This window comes from Fulmarus glacialis, unplaced genomic scaffold (genome assembly GCF_000690835.1).
Source record: "Fulmarus glacialis isolate BGI_N327 unplaced genomic scaffold, ASM69083v1 scaffold39065, whole genome shotgun sequence".
NCBI classification, from domain to species: Eukaryota; Metazoa; Chordata; class Aves; order Procellariiformes; family Procellariidae; genus Fulmarus; species Fulmarus glacialis.
In genome coordinates this window covers 13,806-35,196 of record NW_009211868.1, presented here as the reverse complement: position 1 = coordinate 35,196, position 21,391 = coordinate 13,806, and the positions used below count along the sequence as shown (strand labels likewise).

The 21,391-nt window shown below is 42.1% G+C and overlaps 1 protein-coding gene across 1 annotated transcript in view; it reads right to left on the bottom strand.

The window, feature by feature from the left end:
* The window catches only part of LOC104076727 (breakpoint cluster region protein-like), a gene marked incomplete at its 3' end in the record, with an annotated part of 28,393 nt that extends 16,052 nt beyond the window's left edge, over positions 1-12,341 (bottom strand). Inside the window, exons 1-4 of the mRNA XM_009577693.1 lie at positions 12,275-12,341; positions 11,985-12,169; positions 2,566-2,670; positions 1,976-2,078 (exon numbers count right to left, since the gene is read on the bottom strand). Coding sequence (XP_009575988.1) covers positions 1,976-2,078; positions 2,566-2,670; positions 11,985-12,169; positions 12,275-12,341 — 460 coding nt within the window. The remainder of the gene's footprint in view (positions 1-1,975; positions 2,079-2,565; positions 2,671-11,984; positions 12,170-12,274) is intronic.
* Between the last annotated feature and the right edge of the window lie 9,050 nt (positions 12,342-21,391).

Sequence of the window (21,391 nt, the reverse complement as noted above, 5' to 3'; positions counted from 1 at the left end):
CAGACAAATATTCTCCAAAACCGAGAAGAATATTTCACTCCCACATGCCTAGCATCTTTTTTTTGTTCTTTTCCTTAGTTTCAACAGGAAAAAGGTGGAATAACAGTCACTGATGTTGCAAATGGATCGTACTTTGTGCCAGGCCACATGAAATTCTAAAACTCCTTGCATGCACTATCTATAACTTCAATCTACGGTGCTCTGTTTTGCGTGATATTAAAGAAAATTAATGTCCCCAGGGACCTCAGGATAATAACAAGAATTCCAGTGTTTATCATCAGATTGCATGACATGACCACAAGTAAACAGTCTGCTCCAAAAGATATGATGTACATCCTGTATAGATGTCTTGTAATGCCTGATGTTCTTGCCATCTCTCTCATCTAGCTGCTTCTCGCTGCCTGCCAAGAATTATTAGCTTTATCTCATCCAGCAAAGAGTTTACAATTCCCACTGATACTGTACCAAACCACCAGAAACTGAAACTGCTAAGCTAGCTCAAAGCTTCCTGCACTAGGGCTATTTGCTCCTTTGCTTCCAATACTAATTCAACAAAATCAACAATTCTGTTACAAATGCACAGAAATCAGGGGAACATAAATAGAGTTCCAGAAGGGCTTAACTCCTGGATCTGTGATCACCACCAGCAAGAAATGGTCTTAAACAAAGGCCTAAGTAGCTGTACGGTGAGTCAAAGCTTGCTCAACAGCCAGCAGTGGTAAAGAATTAGGTCTTCTTCAATTAGTGCTATCTTCATTGCTGCACTACACTTTCAATACAGTTTGTGAGGCTTCCACTTTCAGGAGCCTTCTATATCTTTGCTTCAGCAACCAGCAGCAGGTGGCTTTGTCTTCTTAAACCAGTTGCTGAAATTGCATACCATGAACTACTCACCAAGGCACCAACTTGACCCCTCCTGGCTAAAACATGCTGGCAGTGAAAAGCAGATTCCCATGTTTTGATCTTGAGCTGCTGGCGTGCATGGAAAACATCATCTTCCAGCCCATCTCCCCCCTGCTCCGTAGGGGATGGGACTAGCTACACAGCTGCTAACAATTAAGTGACCCTGGTAAAGCGCACTCCCCATCCAATAAACCCCTCACTGGAATGTCACTCCTACACTGAGAATCAGAGGCACCTCAGGAATGCAGAGATTCTTTTCTTTTCTAAAAAAGAAGAAACAGCTCCTTTAATCCTTTGCTCTCTGCACATGCTAAGGGAGAGGCTAAAGGGGCCAAAGGAATCTCCTTGAATGCAAACGATTTGTCATCTGGCTCAGAAACTCAGCAATTTTAATTCAGTCTCAGGAATATGCTGTATATATCTTTGTCCTGTCCTGCACTCAGAGAATTTTGTTCAGGTTGCTTGGAGATTCTCAGCAACAGGTTGGCTGCATCAGCATAGCGGCAAGAGGAATATTGAGGCCAGGATGGTGATAGAAAAGCAAAGTCAAAGGTGATGACCATAGAAAGTCAGCACAAGATAGAGCAAAGCACCACAGAGAGAAGGAAATATGTGTGAGGGAGCTCAACAATAATGAGAAACACTTAGCTGTCGGTGTTAAAAAGTACCCTTTTTAACCCTGCCATTCTTCCATCTTCCTCTAAAGCAAATGGTTTGATGACACTGCAGACACCCGGAGATTCAACATTTCTGTGAAATTGTATTTGTATTAGTAGTATAGCTTGCTGGAGTCTTTAATCAAAGGCAATGAAACAGCCACTTTTGCTATAGGTCCTTAACTGCAGTGAGGCAAAGCTAGAAGCCTCTCATCTAACCCATCTATGGGCTTTCATCCCTTTGGTCTATGCATAGTCACCAAAGGGAATTGTACCAGTACCTGTGAGATGAATGAGAGGTAACAGAAGCTTTGGTGATGGTAGCTGACTCACCAACTTTTGGAAGAGGTCCCCTACACGTTGCTGGTGACTCCACTGCTGCACTCGGGGAAAGAGCCCATCATAGAATTCTTTGTGGATCTCGTAGAGCTCAGGCACTTTGAAGAATATTGTCTCAATCTGCTGACTAGTCAGCACAGGCTGAGAGGTGGTGGCAGCTGCTTTCAAAGGCTTCATAGGCTGAAATGAGAAATGGAGGAAATCGTTATCATGCAAACCAAGTACATTCACCCTTGCCACATAACAACACATCCCTCCACAGAGTTGTTTTTCATCCTATTAATAAGTGATATTTGCATTCACACAACTCCTGAAAGTTAGACATCAACAAATTCTCTCATGGGGATCAGCCACCCCTGGTAGGTGGATTTTCCCAGGATATTAATGGTGCAGTTAAAATCCCTTTGCACTCCATTTCCTTAATTTCTGTCCAACTGTACAGCAATGTGTCTAATAAATAGCACAGCACTGAAAGACAGGGCTCCTGGATACTACCACACTAATAACTCCCCGGTTGTGCCATATCCAGTCCTTTCTTTAAGCCAGGTACCCTTTGCACCTGGCAACTTGTAACCATGATATGTGAAGTTCTGGGAAACTCTGGATGGAAGCAGCAGTGAAAATTCAAGTACCGGTATTTGAAATGGTATCTGCCACCAGTGCTTACCAGCAGCAGAGCCTCCAAGTGGCTCAGGTAGGTTTCCTCACTGGCTAGGATTCCTGACAGGACCCATTTTCTCATCTCCAGGCCTTTCTCCAGGTCTGGCTCACTCTACAAAGAAGTTGTTAAGGAGAAAAAACAAAAAAGAAAAAAATAAAGAAGAAATAAAAAGGGACGGGGGAGAAAGAAAAAAACAAGAATGAGGATGGAGTAAAAGGTATCATTTTGCTGACCACAGCATACTTGGTTTTTTTGTTTACTTTCAGACTAAAAAAAATCAACCAAACAAAAAACCCACCTGTGCTCATTGTCCTGTTTCTAGAAACACGCAAACATAAAACATTAAAGAAATTTTTATTTACCAGCAACTGATGTCACTTAGATTATTTACAGGTGTTAGCTTTAGTCATCCAACTTTGGTGCCTCAATTAGGTATGCAGACGACTTCACAAAATTCAAAACACAAAACTTAAAAATTCAGAATTTATCCTACTAAACAAATCTTAGGGACCCTTGGTTATGTGCAATTCACTCCCTCCTCCCACGAGAGTTCTCTATGATCTTACTCCAAAGCCATGTTTCTCTATGCAGACAGGATTGCTTCCCCTGCATCTACACAGATGCACATGAATATACAGCAGTTACAGCCTGACATTGCTGTTAAGATGGCTGTTCTTTCTCCCACTCTCTACTATTCACTAAATTATTTTTCAGTGCCAGTTTGCACAATGTCTTTTTTTAGTTAGAGGACGGAATAATCAGCACTGCTTGGAATGCACATGTTGATTTTCTTATTGGGATTCCACGAAGGAGTTCTTAACCAAAACAACTGAAGAAAGAGAGAAAAAAAATAAAAACATTCAGGGGCAAATGCACACATCAAGGGAAGACTAACATCAAGTGTTAGGAGAAGCAGGAATCCCCTCTGTCGAATTTCAACTATCCTTCCTCTCAAAACTGTTACCTGAAAAACGTTTAACCTGATAAAGTGAAATTGAGTATTTCCATAAACACTGAAGAAAACGTAGCCAAACAATGAAGGTTATAAATAATGAAAAACACCCCCTTTTAAAGAATCTTATTTCCAGTTCTTTTTATTTCTGTCATTCACAGAAATGGCTTTTTACAATTCTTGCCATGTTTTTATGTTGTTAAATATCTCTGAGAATCGAGTCAGTAGTTGAATCTGAAAGGGTAGATACTCTTCAAGGGCTTTGGGTAGGTTTTTTGGGGCTCCATCCTACTCCTGTTAATAACCAGAGGGATCTTCAGCTATTGATTTCAGCAGCAGGAGGATTGGCTGAACATAAAGCCCTTCTATAGCTGACAAAAAAAGCTCCGTTTAGTTTAGGGTCCTATGCTTTGAACCCTGCAGGTGGTTATATGAGGTTCATTATGGAGAGAAGGTATCTTGGCTACAGGTAAGCTTACAGTAACTATCACATTCTGAGTGTCACTTTGAGCCTACGCACCACATGAAGAAAGAAACGGATCCTCACGCTCCCAGATATTTCTGGATTCAGTCTCATCAATAACCATCCTGATTTCTGAACGCTTTCATTAAATTTCACAAGCTATTTTCTAGGCTAAAAGACCTTGCAGCAAACACTTTATAAAAATTTTGTGAGGTGTCAAATACCACCATCACCTCTTAAGTAAAAGTAGCAGACAGAAGCTGTTCTAAGGAAATGAGTAAAATTTACATGCACATCAGGTACCACATGGAAAGAAGAACTCGTCTTTGCATCCCACCCTTCAGTGAGTTTCAGTAAGAACCACAGTGCCTTTTAAAATCTTGAAAGGGCATCTCAAAGAAGCTAGGAATTTGTAATTCAGCAGTCGTGTTCAGAAGATTTCAGAAAAACACCAGACAAACTACACGGTAAAATGAATGCTGCAACGGATTCTGTGCTCTACAAAGCACCCGTGTGACTGCCTGTTACAGCTCAATCAGAAATGTGCAACAACATTATAACCATTCCTTATGATTTTTGCACCAGTAGTGCCTGGATGTCCACCTCATGGGCCATTTTGTAAGGCATGGTACGTACACGTAACCAAGACAGACAGCCCCAAGATGTTCAACAAAGATTGCGTTCATCCAAAGAGGCAGGGACATAGCTGTCTGCGTGAAGCTCCCAGCAGCCCTGGTGCAAGAAAAACACAATACCTCTTGGTTTCCAAAGATTTCTTACAACACTTACAAAAGAAAAACGCAGCTTCACAAAGAAGCATTGAGAAAAACTAACAGTGCTCCAAAGTCCCCACTGCTGAGGATGAGGTAACTGGTCAATATTGACACAACACTATAATTATCTTTAGCAGGTTTTCTTGGAGGAGGCGAGGATTTAAAAACTCGCTGGGTATGTTTGTAACATCTGTAAACAGCAGCACACAATGACAAATTATTTAAATTATTCAAACTTCCCCATCATGACAGTGGCATAACAGTTTTCCTTATAGCACTAAGAACAGTTTTCCTCTTCACAAATAAAAGCTTTAATTTACAAGCCAGTTCTTGCTGGGCACTGTCAGCTGACAGAGACAGCATTTTCTGCCTGAATGTCAATTTACTCTCTTTGAAAGAGATGTGTTTTCAGAGAGACAAATACCTCCCAGGACACACTAGAGGCCTTCCTTCCTGGTCATCACCTCAAAGTCACTTTGCAAAGTCTACGGTATTGTCCTAACCCTTTTTAATAGGAGCATTTTCCAAGCGTGATGCTTGCAAAACTCTAGCCTCAGATGCAGCCAGACAGGGCAGGGCCTGGCTGCTTTAAGCTACAGTACAGCAGTTGCTGAAGAAACCCTTAGGGGAGTTTATCCAACAATCACATAGCACATTACAAGGTTTCCAATGCACTACCTCAAATTTACATACAGATTCCTCATATGTGAAAAGATGACCTCCTGCTGTTCCTGCTGTGTCAGGGATCAATACGACACCATGGCGCTGCTGTCTGCATTGTGCTGCCACTGTGTATTTCCTCCTGAGAGCCAGTGTCCTGACATGAGTTTCCCGCTGAGGGAGGCCTTTTTTGACAATGTCATCTGGGGCTGTGCTGAGCAGCAGCTCTTGCTGCTAGATGAATGTCTGGAAAACAGCCCCTGTGCTTCTTCAGCCGCAGGGTGCTTTTTAAGTCACACTTGTTATGCAACTTACTCCAGGAGAGAGTTGGGAGCTGGTGCCAACATCAGGAAGAAGAGGAGCAAGGTTATTATTTGGTATTACAACATTCCTCACTTACAGAATTGGAAACAGGCTCACCTGCTCACCCAAAACAAGACAGAGCAATTAGCAGGCAGAGATACTGCAAGACTGTCCTTCCACTCTCCCTTTGGAGCACGCCAAGATGTGATGCACCCAGTGCCAAGGGCATTTTCTGCTTTGCCCATATCTGACAAAAAAGCGAAACAAAGAGCAACGCTGTGATCACAACAGCCTCACTGACTGCTCTGTTTCTGCACTCCAGGCAGAAGGGGAGTTAAGAGAGGGAACATCCTGGGCGTAGGTATCAACCTCCCCACCAGTTCAGGGAGTTCTGCCAAGGCTGAGGACTCCTTTCCCCAACCCTGGCAAGAAGGAAGCAGTCAGAAATCTTTAAGCTGCTTGTGGCAAGGGGAGGAGCTGATACCACATCTACCAGGCCACATTAGCTAGGGGAAAATACACCTATTAACCAAAGTGCAGATGGGATGTTCCCAGCAGGATGTGGGAACAGCCTGTATTGGCAAACTCTAACCACTCAGCAGGGAGTGCCAGGTGGTCAGCAGTCCATCCCATGCTTCCTACCCAGCTTGGTTAGCCCATTTTTTTAATTGTACAAGTCTGACTAGTATTTCATGTTCTGACTCTGTCCCTACCTTCTTGATGCCAGCATCCATTTCTAGCCTTTCTCTATTGCCCTTCCACCTTTTGGCTACCTCTCTACCCACACGTTTCAGAATGAATCTATCTTACAAGACTATCATGGGGCAGCAGAGCATTCCTGTCTGTCTGCCATGGGAGCTGTGAGGACTCAACACCCAGCCAGTTCTGAACAAGCAAGCAAGAAATCAGTGCTCCGCTCTCACTCCTCATGAACTACGTTTAAAAAAAGAAAAGAAAACAAAAAGGAAGGTAGAAAGCAGTATAAAGGATGTTGAACAGGTATCTCATGCCTCTAAGGTTCTGGTGTTTTCTTCTCAACTGGGGGGTGCTTCTAGCTCTTCCAAAGACTTAAAAACCAAAAGATTGAGTCACAGTCATAAATGCAATCTTGCGACCTGAACCAAGGCCAGTCAGAGTGGTTAGAAGCACTGAAGATATTAGAGAGCATGCATACACTGGCCCTGAGCCATGGCTGTTTTGAATGTGTTTACAGCTTGTCAGCCTAAGTACTTTAGTTTACTAACCAGGTTGGCATTGCATGTTGTATTCAATTACTGCAAGACTGATATTCACCAGCTCCAAGCATTAGACAGATTCAGCTCTTCCTGACTCTGTTTAAAGAACTCGGGGCTTTCTGGTTCTTGTTTAAATTAATAGCAGTAATTGTTTTCTTGCAAATGTTAGAAGAATGCAGATTAAGAATCTAGAAACCACAACACGTAAGACTTTGCAAAGTGGTTGCTGCCAGCACAGCTCTGTAAAGAGAATCAATGATTCAAAGTGGGTGTATAAAAGGCACTTTAACTCTCAGACCTTCCTTTGGTACAGTGTGTTCACATGCTGTGCAATGAATGTGTTCAAAGGAGAGGTTTCCTGTAAGGATAGCCCTGAATCTCATAGAGAAGCTAACAGACTACAAAAGAGAAAAACTATTCATTTCAATTTTTAAAGTGTAAATGTCTTTGAAAGCTTCTGCTAAACAGGCTGGAGGTGTCTCATTGTTTTGGTGACATTAAATATGGCAAATTCTGTAATCAAGCCAATCATGCTCCGTGCAGGGAGGGGAAGGAGCAGGGAGAGGAGCCAACATTATTTATAACATCAGTACTGGTGTGCTAGCTCTCCTCAGGAAGGGCTGTATGTCCAGGCAGAGCCCTTAAGGAGCAAAGAGTTGGAGAATAAAAAGGAAAAGTTGCTTCTGTTGGGGGTGGTGAGGGGAAAGTGACAGTAAAACAAAACAAACAAACCAACCAAAATACTAAGAGGAAGAAAGGAGAAGGATTTGGAAATGTTGGAGAGGGAGGGACAAGCTAGCAACAGTAGTAAGAAGCAGAGCAGTAATCCCATTTATTGATGGAGCTTCAGAGGTCAACTTTTCTGGACCTCCTTGGGACCAAGCTAGGAGAAAAGTCCACAACCTGCTCTGCCACAGCCCTGCTTTCCGCATAGCTGGCAGATAGTGAGAACAAAAGAATCTCATCTGAGGACTGGCAACAGCTGCCAATGCTGTGCCAACCATGGACCGCACAGCAGAAAAGGGAAGAGAAATGCTACCTGGAAACCACTAAGTACCAGCCAATTTCCCCTCCAAACAGAACAGAAAGAAGGAGTTAGTCACTCAGCTTTAGCACTCATGCCTCCCTGGGCCGTGATATGTAAGAATTGGAGAGATCTGTTTTGGCAAAAAACTCATCTTCTAAACTCTAGAAAAGTGACTCCCCTCCTTTCCTCGGGGGGTGGAACCAGCTTTGCCTTTCCACTGGCAGCCCTGCGCCCACCTCCAGAGCCCCACACCCTCAGCTCCGCACACATCTTTGAGCCTGGCTTTGTTGGCAAGCAGATCTTGAAAGGCCTTTCTTATTTCTACTCCTCCCATCACTGTAATCTCTCCCCACGTGACTAGCAGCAATAGGATCATGATGACTGAAGCTTCCCGTCCCCTCTCAGTCTCTTTAGCCTCCAAGCTGCAAGCTACCCACTCCAAAACTCTTGGCAATAACTCTTCTCTAGTGAAGGGTGTCAGTCACTAACTTTCCAGTCCCAACACTTTCCTGTGCCCCAAGAATAAGCTCTCCCTCTGTCCTCTAACTCTATCCGGGTATCTTCTCCACTTTTCACCTTAGCTGTATGGGGAAGACAGACACATTCTCTCTCTTTCTGGGAGTGAATTACCACTACCTATTACAAATACTGTCTGACACCTTCTGAAGTTACCAGCACTGTCTTATTTGGCAAATATTTGGGCTGACATTTTCCAAGACAGGTTTCCAGAATTTTTGAAAAGTTCAATCACAACAGTTCAACTGTTACACATAGCTCTAGAGATAAAATATTAAATCCAGTGAGTATCATTCACTATATACTCTGAACAATGCAGCAGCCCCATAGAAAAAATAGGATATGATTGCATAATTGAAACTTATCATAAATATTCAAGACAAGGCTATAGGCACAAGGAAGGCTGGATAACCATAATAATTTCTTAGCTTTTCAATGACTTCACAATCTTAATATTTTGTCAAAGTGGTGTATATAGTGCATGTGTTGTGTTGTTACATACAGTTAGCTGTTGATTTCTAGACTCTGGTCATAAAGATAACCTAAAATTTTCAGAAGTAATTGCAGGCACCTAAGAAAGAAGTAAAAGGGCAAGGAGACAACTATAAAAGCAAACACATGTAAACAAAAAATGTTTTCTGCTAATCAAGTGTAGTGAAAAAGAAAATAGAAAAGACGTATGTCCTGGTATTTCTGGTCCAACACATTTTATGCGCTTGGCTCAGCAGTGTGTTTGACACTTAATTTTGTTACTGATGTCTCTTCCACTACGGCTGAAAACATAACTACAGTAAAAGCCACCTAACTCGTGATGACAGAAAGTTTAACTTGTTTGGGAAATACTGCAACCATATATAAATTAGTCTCTTCCTCCTTGTCATGGACTGTCCTTCATGAGTTGCATTGTCATTTGTGGACTAATTACAGACAGGATCAACTGAAGCGGTTGAGGTTCACAATTAAAAGTCTTATCTGTATCAAGACACCTCTTTCTTTTGGAAGCCATAAACCATCTTTTTTACAGTCAGAGAGAAGAAAGCAGCCACTTATGTTAAAAGTTATTTTTAAAAAGGCAGCCTTCTAGCATTATTAAGGTAACTTTGAAATTAACTACTGTTAAATGCTTATGAGGCAATATTCAAATAAGTAAAGAACAAGACTAAATATTAGGCAGTGTCTCTTCCAGGCCTCCAGTCACAGGCACTATGATAACTGGTTCTCTGAAGATAACTGTCAGCCATGTGTAGTCACACAGCATTTTTCCTTCATCCTGAGAAACATAACCTGGAAATCTTAAGCCAATATTAAAACGTTCTTGGAGCTTTTGAATTTACTAATGATCATTTCTTCATTCAAAAGCCTCTTACATATCACAAGAATTCTCATCCTGAGAGACAAAAAAGCATCTCAGAATTAATAGACTGAAGCATAAGCAGCTGTCATGGTTCAACCCCAGCCAGCAACTAAACTCCACGCAGCCACTCGCTTACCCCCGCTCTCCGGTAGGATGGGGGAGAGAATTGGGAGGGCACAGGTAGGAAAACTCGTGGGTTGAGATAAAACCAGTTTAATAATTGAAATAAAATGAAGTAGAACAGTAATAATAATAATAACAACAGCAATAACAGAATATACAAAGCAGGCGATGCACAATGCAACTGCTCACCACCCGCCGACCGACGCCCAGCCCATCCCGAGCCACAAGGGCCCCCCTTCCTGGACCACTCCTCCCAGTTTATATACTGAGCATGATGTCATATGGTATGGAATATCCCATTGGCCAGCTGAGTCAACCACCCCGGCTATGCTCCTCCCTCAGCTTCCCGTGCACCTGGCAGAGCATGGGAAGCCAAAAAGTCCCCGGTGCAAGCACCCCTCAGCAACAACCAAAACATCAATGGGCCATGAAGTTCTTCTCATACCAAACCCAAAACACAGCACCCCCCAGCTACTAGAAGGAAAGTTAACTCTATCCCAGCCGAAACCAGGACAGCAGATAACTAGATTCCATACTTTATAGTCAAATAAAATTAAGCAAACATCAACAATACATGTACTTAATAATGCTTTAAGAGATCTTGACAATGCATTTTTATAAATGAAAAAGAAGAACAAGAACACTGTCTCAAGTAGGCTTCTTAATGTAACATTCATCCTAGAAAAAGTAACGAAGCATATGACATGGCACTAACCAATAAAGAGTAATAGAAGGATGTATATAATGAATGCTAAGTAGCAATGGTTTGTGGCACTTGTCTGACTCTTGAAATCGTTTTGATGCAAGATAAATAAAACTGTCTGATAAAGGTGATAGTGTTGATTTACATGTACATTGATATCTGTAAAATATCCATCTTCTTCTCCCATGACATCTTAATTAATAGGACAGAACAATGTAAAGCCAACACATAAGTTAAACCACTTAAATGACAGATTTCAAAGTGTCATTTACAATGTGGGAATTCAAGGTTGTTTGGCTGCACTTTCTTAGAAATACAGTAGGAAGGAAGTGACAGTTGTCTTTGTGCTATTAAGCATTTTTATGAATGACTTGGGGGAACCAAAAGTTTGCAGATGACAAAGATATTCAGGGAAACAGCAGCTTGGGATTGAAGTGCTCTACAATCTAGGAAGCAAAAGGATAAAGAGAAACAAAGGTTGAAAGTCAAACAGATTAATTCAAGCTGAAACTAAGATATTTTTGGCTGTGAAGACAGCAGAGTCAATAGTTATTTACCAAGGCAAGCAGCAGACTCTCTACTAAGACTACTGTAGAAACAAAAATAGAAATTTTCCTTAAGTTCCAAGCTACAGCTATGCTACTGAACCTGAAGCAAAAATAAAGCAAGATAGCGTGAAGGTCCACATCAAACCAGGCTAGGTGGTCCCTTCTGAACTTTTTATCTACCATAATTGATTATATAGATAGCTATTTTGTGAATAGTCAAATTCATTATAAGAGGTGGCCATCTCCCACCCAAAGTCACCATACTTCAGAGCTGGCAGTTTTAATTCCTCTTATTCCATTTTCACAGGGTGAAGGAAACATCTTATATTCTAGATGCTTTATCAAAGCCTTTAACCTACCTGAAAATAACTCTTATTTTCCTTGTGAAAGGCAATGACAACCCACAGATGTGTGAACATCATAATGTAGGATGTTTTGTTCCAGAGTCTCCTTTCCAAAATATCCGGTATTTCAAGACCCTCTCAACAGCAATTAATCACCAATTCTCTTCACTAGAATTCACAAAGGGTGAAAAACTGAGGCTTAAAAATCATACACACAACACTCATCCCTGAAGTTTAGGCTTAGCATCAGCTAGAAGCCTCAATTTAGCTTTAAATATACAGTATCAATCAGACACTGCTATATTATGTCAGGTAATCTGTCCTACGATGCTGGTAGTCCCTGTCTTCGCTCCCTGTTAAAGCAGCCTACCCCTTGCAAACCTACAAGGCTTCGCTGACTCCAAAAAGGCAGGAAAGGACTCACTGATTTTGTAGATTCCAGAGACCCTGAAGATAGGGTGTCTCGGCTGCCCCGACTCTTGGAACTGAGATGGGGTGAGGATGATGGTGAGTCATCAATATAGGGCATCATATCATGATGTCGCCTCTGTTCTTCAGCACGGTCTGCATCATATGCATAGCTAGGCGGCGTGCCACTGAATGAAGCATCTGTAAAACATAGGAGAAAAATCTGTCTGGTCAGAGTCAAGCTGGACAGGAGACAGGCTGGTCAACCAAGGCACTGCCTGCCTCCCAGCTATTATGATTACTTACCAGTAAACCCAGAGTCAGTGACAGTTAAATATAGATCAAATGGAGGCGTAAATTTAATTAAACTCATGTTGTCACCAAACGTTCACTTCACTCATTCTAAGTCCTAAAAGGTAAAACCCTTTCTAATATCTAACATTGGTGTTCATTTAATTACAGCTCCTTCCCTCAAGTTTTCCTTCAAAAGCATTATCATAAAAATAAATTCTTTTGCAGGCTCCATAAAAGTTACGCAGTCTGGGTTTAGGAATGTAGTGGGTTAGGGTAACAGACCCTGTTTTTCCTGTAGAACAAGAACAGGTGATGCCCCTGCCAGTTTAGCAATCATAGATAATACATAGCTCAGGGGAGAAACATAACTCTTTCCAGACCTTTCAGGAACAAGAGGACTAGGAAAGAAAGGTCTTACATGTCAAGTGAACCGGCCTACTGCCAAAAATAAAATCCTAAGAGGCCCTCTTCTGCTGGCTGCCCCTCCTCCTCAATTTTGAGACTAAACAAAGGAACAAACCACCACCCTGCTCCCTCCTACCCTCGTTTTTTTCCCCCAAAAAAAAAAAACCCAATCAAAAAACAAACAAAAAAGGATGGTGGTATGAAGAGTCAAATTAACCATTATTGCATGAGAATCAATGAACTTCTGCAGGAAAGACGAGTAGTAAAATCGGTTCTGGTATCTTTGTAGCTGCGTACAGAGACTGTTTCTGCAAAAATCTGTATTAATGTCCTGGTTTTGTCTGGGATGGAGTTGATTTTCTTCCTATTAACTGGTATAGTGCTGTGTTTTGGATGTAGTATGAGAATAGTGTTGATAACACATTGATGTTTTAGTTGTTGCTAAGTAATGTTTACGCTAGTCAAGGACTTTTCATCTTCCCGTGCTCTGCCAGGTGCGCGGGAGTGTGGCCGGGACGGCTGGCCCAGCTGGCCAATGGGCTATTCCATACCATATGACGTCATGCTCAGCATATAAGGCTGGGCGAAGAAGAAGGAGGGGGGGACGGTCGGAGTGATGGCGTTTGTCTTCCCAAGTAACCGTTACGCGTGATGGAGCCCTGCTTTCCTGGGGATGGCTGAACACCTGCCTGCCCATGGGAAGTGGTGAATGAATTCCTTGTTTTGTCTTGCTTGCGTGCGCGGCTTTTGCTTTCCCTATTAAACTGTCTTTATCTCAACCCACGAGTTTTCTCACTTTTACTCTTCTGATTCTCTCCCCCATCCCACCCGGGGGGAGCGAGCGAGCGGCTGCGTGGTGCTCAGTGGCCGGCTGGGGTTAAACCACGACAATTAAGGACACACACTGAGCAGCTCCCTCTACCATAGGTTAAAAGGTCTTTTACCTCTCTGCACAAAGAAATGTACACAGAGGACCAAAATTTGCTTTCTGCACAGTGGCAACGCATCACACACATCTTGCCTGAGAGAAGCTGGAGACAACCTTACATATGAGTTACATGGGCCTGTGAAGCACTTTCACCTGTCAATGCCCAGAACTGTCCTGTGTGTAACAGTAATAGACATGCATGGGCCACTGAACACAAAATGGTAGAGTTCCTCCTCCTCTTTCAGTTACAAGTCACAAAATGCCACTCTTCTCCCAAAACTGAAAAATAACCACAGGGAGATAAGCTAGATCCACTTTTACAGTAGCAGGCAAGCCTTATGGAAGACAAAGCCACAAAAAAAGAACAGCATTTTTGTCTTATAAGTTTAAAATTATGCATTAAATTCATACTTGAACACAAGTAGAACCAATTTTTACTTGTCTTCACAAATATCCAGGTTCTGCGAAAATAATAAGCAGCAGCTGCCAAGCATACTAATAATCCTGTTATACATCACTAAGGCAGGGTGGAGGAGTAACATTTTAAAGCCCACTTTCCTCCCTCAGTTAAAGCATGTAAACTCAGTTAAAGCATGACTCATTCCAGTAAAGGATGTGAACTTTGTGTGGAACAGAATAAAACTTGATCCATGTGGCTTATTCAGGAGGGAGAGCTGGTCTGGGGAATTTATGCAAACAATATACTGAAAATCCAACAATAAACTCACTGTAGAAGTGAGCCTCTGTCTTGGTTCGTACCAAATATCACCCAGCTAAATAACAGCTGTATATGAGGCCTTTAGGCTGCTGGAGGACCATGGCAATATTATTTTAACAAGTTCAGTGAGTTTTATGTCACCCACCAGCTTGTGGTATTACCTCTTGCTCAAGCTCTCTGAGTTCCTCAAAAGACTCATTAGATTGTGCAAGACCACAGGAATGGAAAAAAAAAAAAAGAAAGAAAGAAAGAAAAAAAAAGTTGGTACATGTTCTCTGGAAGGGACTTTTGTCTAGATGTTAGAGGTTTCCAGAGCTCTCCAACCATTTATAAGACACCCTATTAAGTTGATTTGGTAAACGAAGGCTTGAAAGGGAGTTGCTGAAATAAGGATGCTCAGTCACGAACAAAAGAGATTTTTAGATATCCTAAATGTCTACAACACCTGCAAGCCAAACAAATCTCATGCTGGAATTTTCAAAAGCTCTTTGGCTAAAAGAATGCGGAAGAGAAGGCAGCATGGACCCCACCTTGCACTACCCGAACAGGCAAGGAAACACTGAAAAGAAAAAGTAAAAATACCTCCTCACACACAAGACGGATAGTATTCTGTTTGGCTGGAAGTTTAAGGGATTGTTTTGACTCCAGAAACCAGAATTATAAATAGCAATGAGGATGGGTGTCTCCTTGCATCTCTGCACTATTTGTGGCATATAAAAAAAAAAAAACCCACCACCAAAGAAGACCAAAAAAACCCCTAACACCATATAACTTTAGGAGGAGTGCAGATATCTGTTTTCCATTCAGCTGTCCCTTATGCAACTTTCTAACCCAAGAAGCCTGCAAGATACTACTGACAATTTAACACTCGCATTATCCAAGGAGGAACATCAGTACTGGGCGCTTATGTAGGCTTCATGCCTTTGATCAAACAAGAGTTCTTTTTCCTTCAGAAGTTTCTTCAAACTACTCTTATCCAAACCAGTTTCTCCTGCACCCATGTAGTAACAAGACCATGTTGCTGTGCAGAAATTAAGGCAGGAATATTTCTTTCACTCCCAATGCTCACTTTCAAAATTTATAGTTTGCTCCACTTCTGTTAATGGGGGAGTGAATGCAGACTAAAATATATTCGCAGAAAGGCTTGCAGTGAAATCACAGTATTTTCACTTTCCTCACTTTCTCCTGCTAAAAAGCAGGCTTCACGCTTTTATCTTCCATAACATGTTCTGTCTCCTACTGCACAGGGAAACCTTTATCTGAAACTGAAGGAAAGGGCAGGTGGAGGAATTGGGCTCAGAAGAGGAGATTTATTCATAGCTTTGCAATAAGATTCAGCCTACCTTTGAATCACTTTGTCTCCCTATCCATAAAAACAAAATAACCACATCTCAACAAGGAATGAATCTATCAGTGTCACAGACTGCCATGAGATCTGTGCATAGAAAGCTCCACACAGAATTTAAAACTTTATTTCTGTATCCTCCAGGGATCCTTCACAAATTAAAAAGCTTAGAAGTAATTATAATCCCTCTTCTTTCTATTATTGCTGCACATAGCACTGAAATCCACCTATGGAGATTTTAATTATCTCCAAGGTAGAAGGACCTTCTTGCTTTTATTCTACCATTTTTTCCAACAGAAGTAAAGTATAGCCAGATACACCATGCAAGTCTTAACACTAATAACAGAGGTAGACTTGTATCCCTGTGGTTAGAGGAAACTCTTTCCTGTTGCTAGGGTAACTAGGTTATTCAGATCTCCTAAATCCAGCACAATGCTGCACAGGCTGTTCAGGCTCTACCTGGGAGCAAAAAGACTAGAGCAAAGAGATTAGATCCAGGAGCTCACCTGCTCAGACTTCCAGCTGCTCTGGGTGCTGCTATTGTAGATGGCAAGTGGAGACAGCCGCTGGGCCCAAGCTAGAGCACTTGGTTTCTTAGACAGTGTCTCAGGTGGGGTGAGCATTAAGAGGATTCTTATTCTCCTTTTAGGGCCAGCCAGTGAGTCATCAGTAACCATCACAGCCAGAGAAAGATGAAACACAGGAATAACAGACAATTGCTGACAAGGGACAACTAAGGAAAAAGGGTAGGCATGCAAGGATGATGGGCTCAAACATGTTGTATTGAGAGAACACCAGAGAGAGACACTGAGGACACTACTCCACGTGTGTCATGCTTCTCTCACCTCACCAGCAGGCCCTCTTTCTCCTCCTCTTTGAGTAACCTGTAAGAGATCCCATCCAGCTGTGACTTGCAGAAACAAGCCCTCTCAGCACCTAAGAGTAGCTATTTCTACCACTGGCCCTCTGACTTTCTCTTACAGTACCCCTCTCCTGCACTAGCACAATCTTTATGTGCAATGAGCTACCTGGAGCTACAAAGGCTCATCATCAATTCACACATTCTGCTAAAAACCTCAAGCATTTACTTCCACCTTTGGTTCTGACAGCAGTGGCCTCCCTGGCCTTGCTTTGCTCCAGCTTTTATGAGTCTGTTCCACCATCCCCTTCCTCACTTACTGCTTTCCATTCTCTCACCTCCTTTCTCATCTCTGTCCCCTTTTCATTTTCTTTTGGTTTTCTCAAACTTAATATTCCTTTTCTTTATTTTCCTGTTCCTCCCCTCTTTTAAACTGCTCCTCTCCCTCACTGCCTCAAATTTCACCTGGCTAGGGGGTAAGAAAGAATGTAACAAATTTACTGTTAGTCACAAATTCACTGGCACTCCGAGAGAGCACAGAAACACTGTTCCCTTGTCCTGTTGCCTACACCCTTCCTGCTGGGTGCCACGTTCATTCTTTGGGAATATGAAATCAAGTCATAGATCTAACTTGAAAGCAGGAAGAGAAAAAGAAATTAACTTCTAAGTAAAAAGAAAGATTAGCTCTGTCTAATCCAGGGCCACACAATGGTTCAAATGCATGTGTCATACTTTTGCAGCATCACAACATCCATAGCTGCCTGAGAGGCTTAACAGCAGCATGCAGAGAAGCTTCCAAGCTAGCTGTGCTCCAGCTAATCCTGCTAAAAGAGCGGTGAAGCCACAGCAGCTCAGACCTGCCTGCCTAAGTAAATACCTAGAATCCTGGAGGGGGAGGGGGAGTTGCACCTCATGCCAAAGCCCCACATCACTGTGGCTTCATTGTAGATGGTACCAAGACTAGCACAAGTTTGTAACATCTATATTCACTCAAAAAACATTCCCGCAGCTGCAGAGCGGGAGAGGGCTAAGGCAGTTTGCATCCTCTGACTGTGTGTTTCTATGCCAGGGAATGTGAGGCCACAGTTTGACAATGCATTGTCTTGGCAGCAATAGGTGTTTAGGGTTTCCCCCACCAAGCCATAAACCATTGCATGGCCCTTTTCCCTCTTATCCCCTTAGTTCTGCAACCCTACAGATGTCTATGGTCCAGATAAGAAATCAGCCAGCTCAAAGAAAAATGTCTTTGACACTTCCCTTCTAAGCTGGATCAGCTCTCTGATCTAGTTCATGGCACAGAAATCCAAACTGAAAGGATACATGCATGGTAGTTCAGGGGTGGGTATACTTAAAAGCTTGTACTGGAACTGAAGACATCATATTAGCAAAACACTGCTTGCGTTTCCTTTAGGCTGAAGCTTAGTCAATTCCTGGGATTTACTCATGGCTGGTTTGGGGATAAGTTACCAGAATGCAACACTTTTTTTTTTTGTAACCTTTAACCTTACTAATATGCCTTACCGACCTTAGCTCTGCCTTTTACATACTGCTCTTTGCTTGGTGATAAACAATATAGAATCAGGTAGTTTTATTTCTTAGTGCTGGCCAGGCTACTTGGAGAAGGATCAGGGATTCGGGCCCAGTGCTGAGCACATGTAGAAGTACATCAGTGTGGATGGGCTGTGAATGCAGTTGCCTAGGGAATACAGCAGCACTTTCTAAAAAATAGAAGAGTTAAACTATGGAAAACTAAGCATCTTGCTTATTTCCTTGACACCTTCTGAATCACCATCTCCAAAAGCAGGAAACAGTGCACTCAATACTTTCTACACTTCTGCACAAAATTGAAATCCACAAACAATAATTATGCTGTCTACCTATATCAGGAGCCTGTCTCAGAATGAAGATCAAGTATCAAAAGGAGAAAAAAAAAGATACGTTTGCCATGTCAAATCTCTATGGCTTTATTCTTCTCAGACTGATGAAGAAAAGGCTCCACTAGGATGCTAAACAGATTCAAAACAAACTCTCTCCTTCACGCTCTGTATCTCTTCTCTATGTAAAGACCGTACATCTACATGTAAAGATGTTTAGTGAAACCTGAAGGCCCCACTCAAATACAAAACCAATTAATTTAGCAACAAAAAATCCCTTTAGTTTGCAAATTCATTCTTTAGTATTAGACGAGTATGAAAACAGAAAGGCAAAAAGTAACAAAAGCTAGCTCCAAGCCTGCCTATGGCCTCACACTGTATTTCTCCATTAAGCACACGAAGAGAATCCAACTATCAATGCTAACTGATAGACTCCTACAAGGCACCCCATCATTTTACCATCGAAGAAAAACGTCCACAGAGGATGATCTGGCTTACCACTGCTGAACAAGCTGTTTGGGAGCCTGGGTCACAGAAGTAGAATTGCAGTGAAATACATAACACAGCCCACCACAGGAAACACCCATCAGCACACAAAACCAAGGCAGAGTTAAATAAGCAGTTTCATACAATGCAGCCAAGCTGCAGTTTCCCTTCTGCAGGCAGACATGAAATGGGCTCTGAAAGCTTGCTGTATGTTGACAACTTGCAATGAAACACTCTTTAGGGAATAGGACGAAAGGGGAACAGTACCCCAGGAAGGGAGGTTTCTAAATACATAGCTGGACACTGGAATGACAACTACAGCTTATACAGCAACCAAAAAAGGAGTTCTGTGAATCCAAAACTTCAGCAGATTTTCCTGAAATCACCATGTCCATTTCAGGTTTGTATTCTCCCCTCTCCCATTGTAATAGATCATCTTTCTGCAGCATGTTTAGCGGCTGCACAAACAAGTTTCTGTCACATGTAAATTTTACCCAATGTTTCATTTTCTTTTAAGAGTAAGGGTTTATTTGTGTGTGCGCATGTGAGTGCACATATATGTGTGCATGTAGAGATTGAGAACTGCATCTTAGTTTTGAGATGGAAGAAGGAGAAAGCAATGTACCTTGCATATGGAAGCAGCAAGACAGCTGGTGGTTCTCTCCACTCTCCCTCCCCGAGGGGATCTCAGGCCATAGATGTTAACCAGCCTCCAGGAAACTTGACTCTACCACAGATGAGCTTTATCCTTGTAGCAGACAGCACCCTTAAGTCTTTAGGAGATTAATTAACTGCAGTCCACTTCTAACCTTTTAGGAGTGTCAAACCCAGATCATTAAAAATCTAAAAACAAAGATCAGAGTTCTTTAATCTGCCCATATATTCCATAAAGAGTTCACACAGAGACTAGAAGACAGATCTGATCTGTTTGTAGCAGTCTGTTATGGAGACATGCTGTTGCATTTTGCTCTGATTGGCATTTTCCTGGGGACAAACACATTCACACAGATCTAATACCCATGCAAAGTGATGTTCCATGATCCAGCTATGATGTTGAAAGCTGGGACTACTGAGACCATTCTCCACCTCAGGGAAGCCTAAGGCATCCTCACACAGGACAGAAAGAACTGCTCACTAAGACTACTGAGAGAGTCATTATCATGAGAGAAAAATTCTGGAAGCTAACCTGATCATCCAGGAGAGTCCATCTTTTACCAGAAAGACTGCACTGTAGCATACAAATTCCAAAGATTTCCCTTCTGCCAGCCAGCACAACTTCCCCACTGCTTATCCTTAGTTGTCTTCAGACAACTCTGGCTTAGCAACCATGGAGTGTTACATGTTAAGAAGTGTAGACCAAGCTGTCATCCACACATTACGTTCAGCCAGGCTTTGACACAGTGCATGCCACAGAGGTCGGCAAGGGAAAAGTAGCACAGGTGTGAATTCCCATCTCTCTAAGACATCTGACTTGGATCAGTTTCAATCAAACTGAAATACTGGGAGGGAAGCACAACCATTGCACACCGCAAACTAAACAGAGTCGTCCAACTGATGGTAACAGCTGTCATTAGGAGGAAAACAGGTTACACGTTTAGAATATGTGGCCTTTCAAATACAAGGTGTCTCCACAGCCAGCAATTTGTAAATTTTAGGATATACTACAAGCACACTGTATGTAACTAATATTAGGAAAGAAAGTTACCCAGTTACTGCAGAAGGTAAGACTTGAACATTTCTCTATGATGGCTGACAATGCCTATGTCCTACTGGTTGCTACATGGCCTCCAAGGCACTTAAAAGGTTTAATCGCCATCACTTAGACCCCTAAACATCAGTGAGTAAACACACACATATATGAATGAGGTATCATCCCATCATGACTGGCTGCAAATATGCTGCCAACAGATAAAGACAGAGAAATTCTGATCCATTCAAGGAAGAGTGTGAGAATACTTAACTCACAGGGCAGGCCAGGGCCCAAAACAGGGAAACTCCTGTTGCCTTTTTTCTTTTTTTACTGTTTCTCCTAAATGTTTACCACTAAGTCATATGGCACAATGTAACACCCCATAACATGGATGAATACCTGTCCTGGTTTTGGCTGGGGTAGAGTTAAATTTCTTCCTAGTGCTGTGTTTTGGATTTAGTATGAGAATGTTGATAACACACCGATGTTTTTAGTTGTTGCTAAGTAGCCTATAGTTAAGGACTTTCCAGCTTCCCATGCTCTGCCAGGTGCACAAGAAGCTGAGAGGGAGCATAGCCAGGACAGCTAACCCAACTGGCCAATGGGGTATTCCATACCATATAATGTCATGCTTTTTTCAGTATAAAAATACATGGACAGGCAGATACATCCATAAGTATATGTGGCTTTGCACCAAAGGCTCCAGGAGGTTTAGCACTGACTAGATCAGAGGTGCAAGCTGACTGAAATAGAGAAAAGCTTTCCACGAAAAATAAAGTTAAAAAAACAAAACAAAACCAACAAGTAAACCACACACAGCTGTA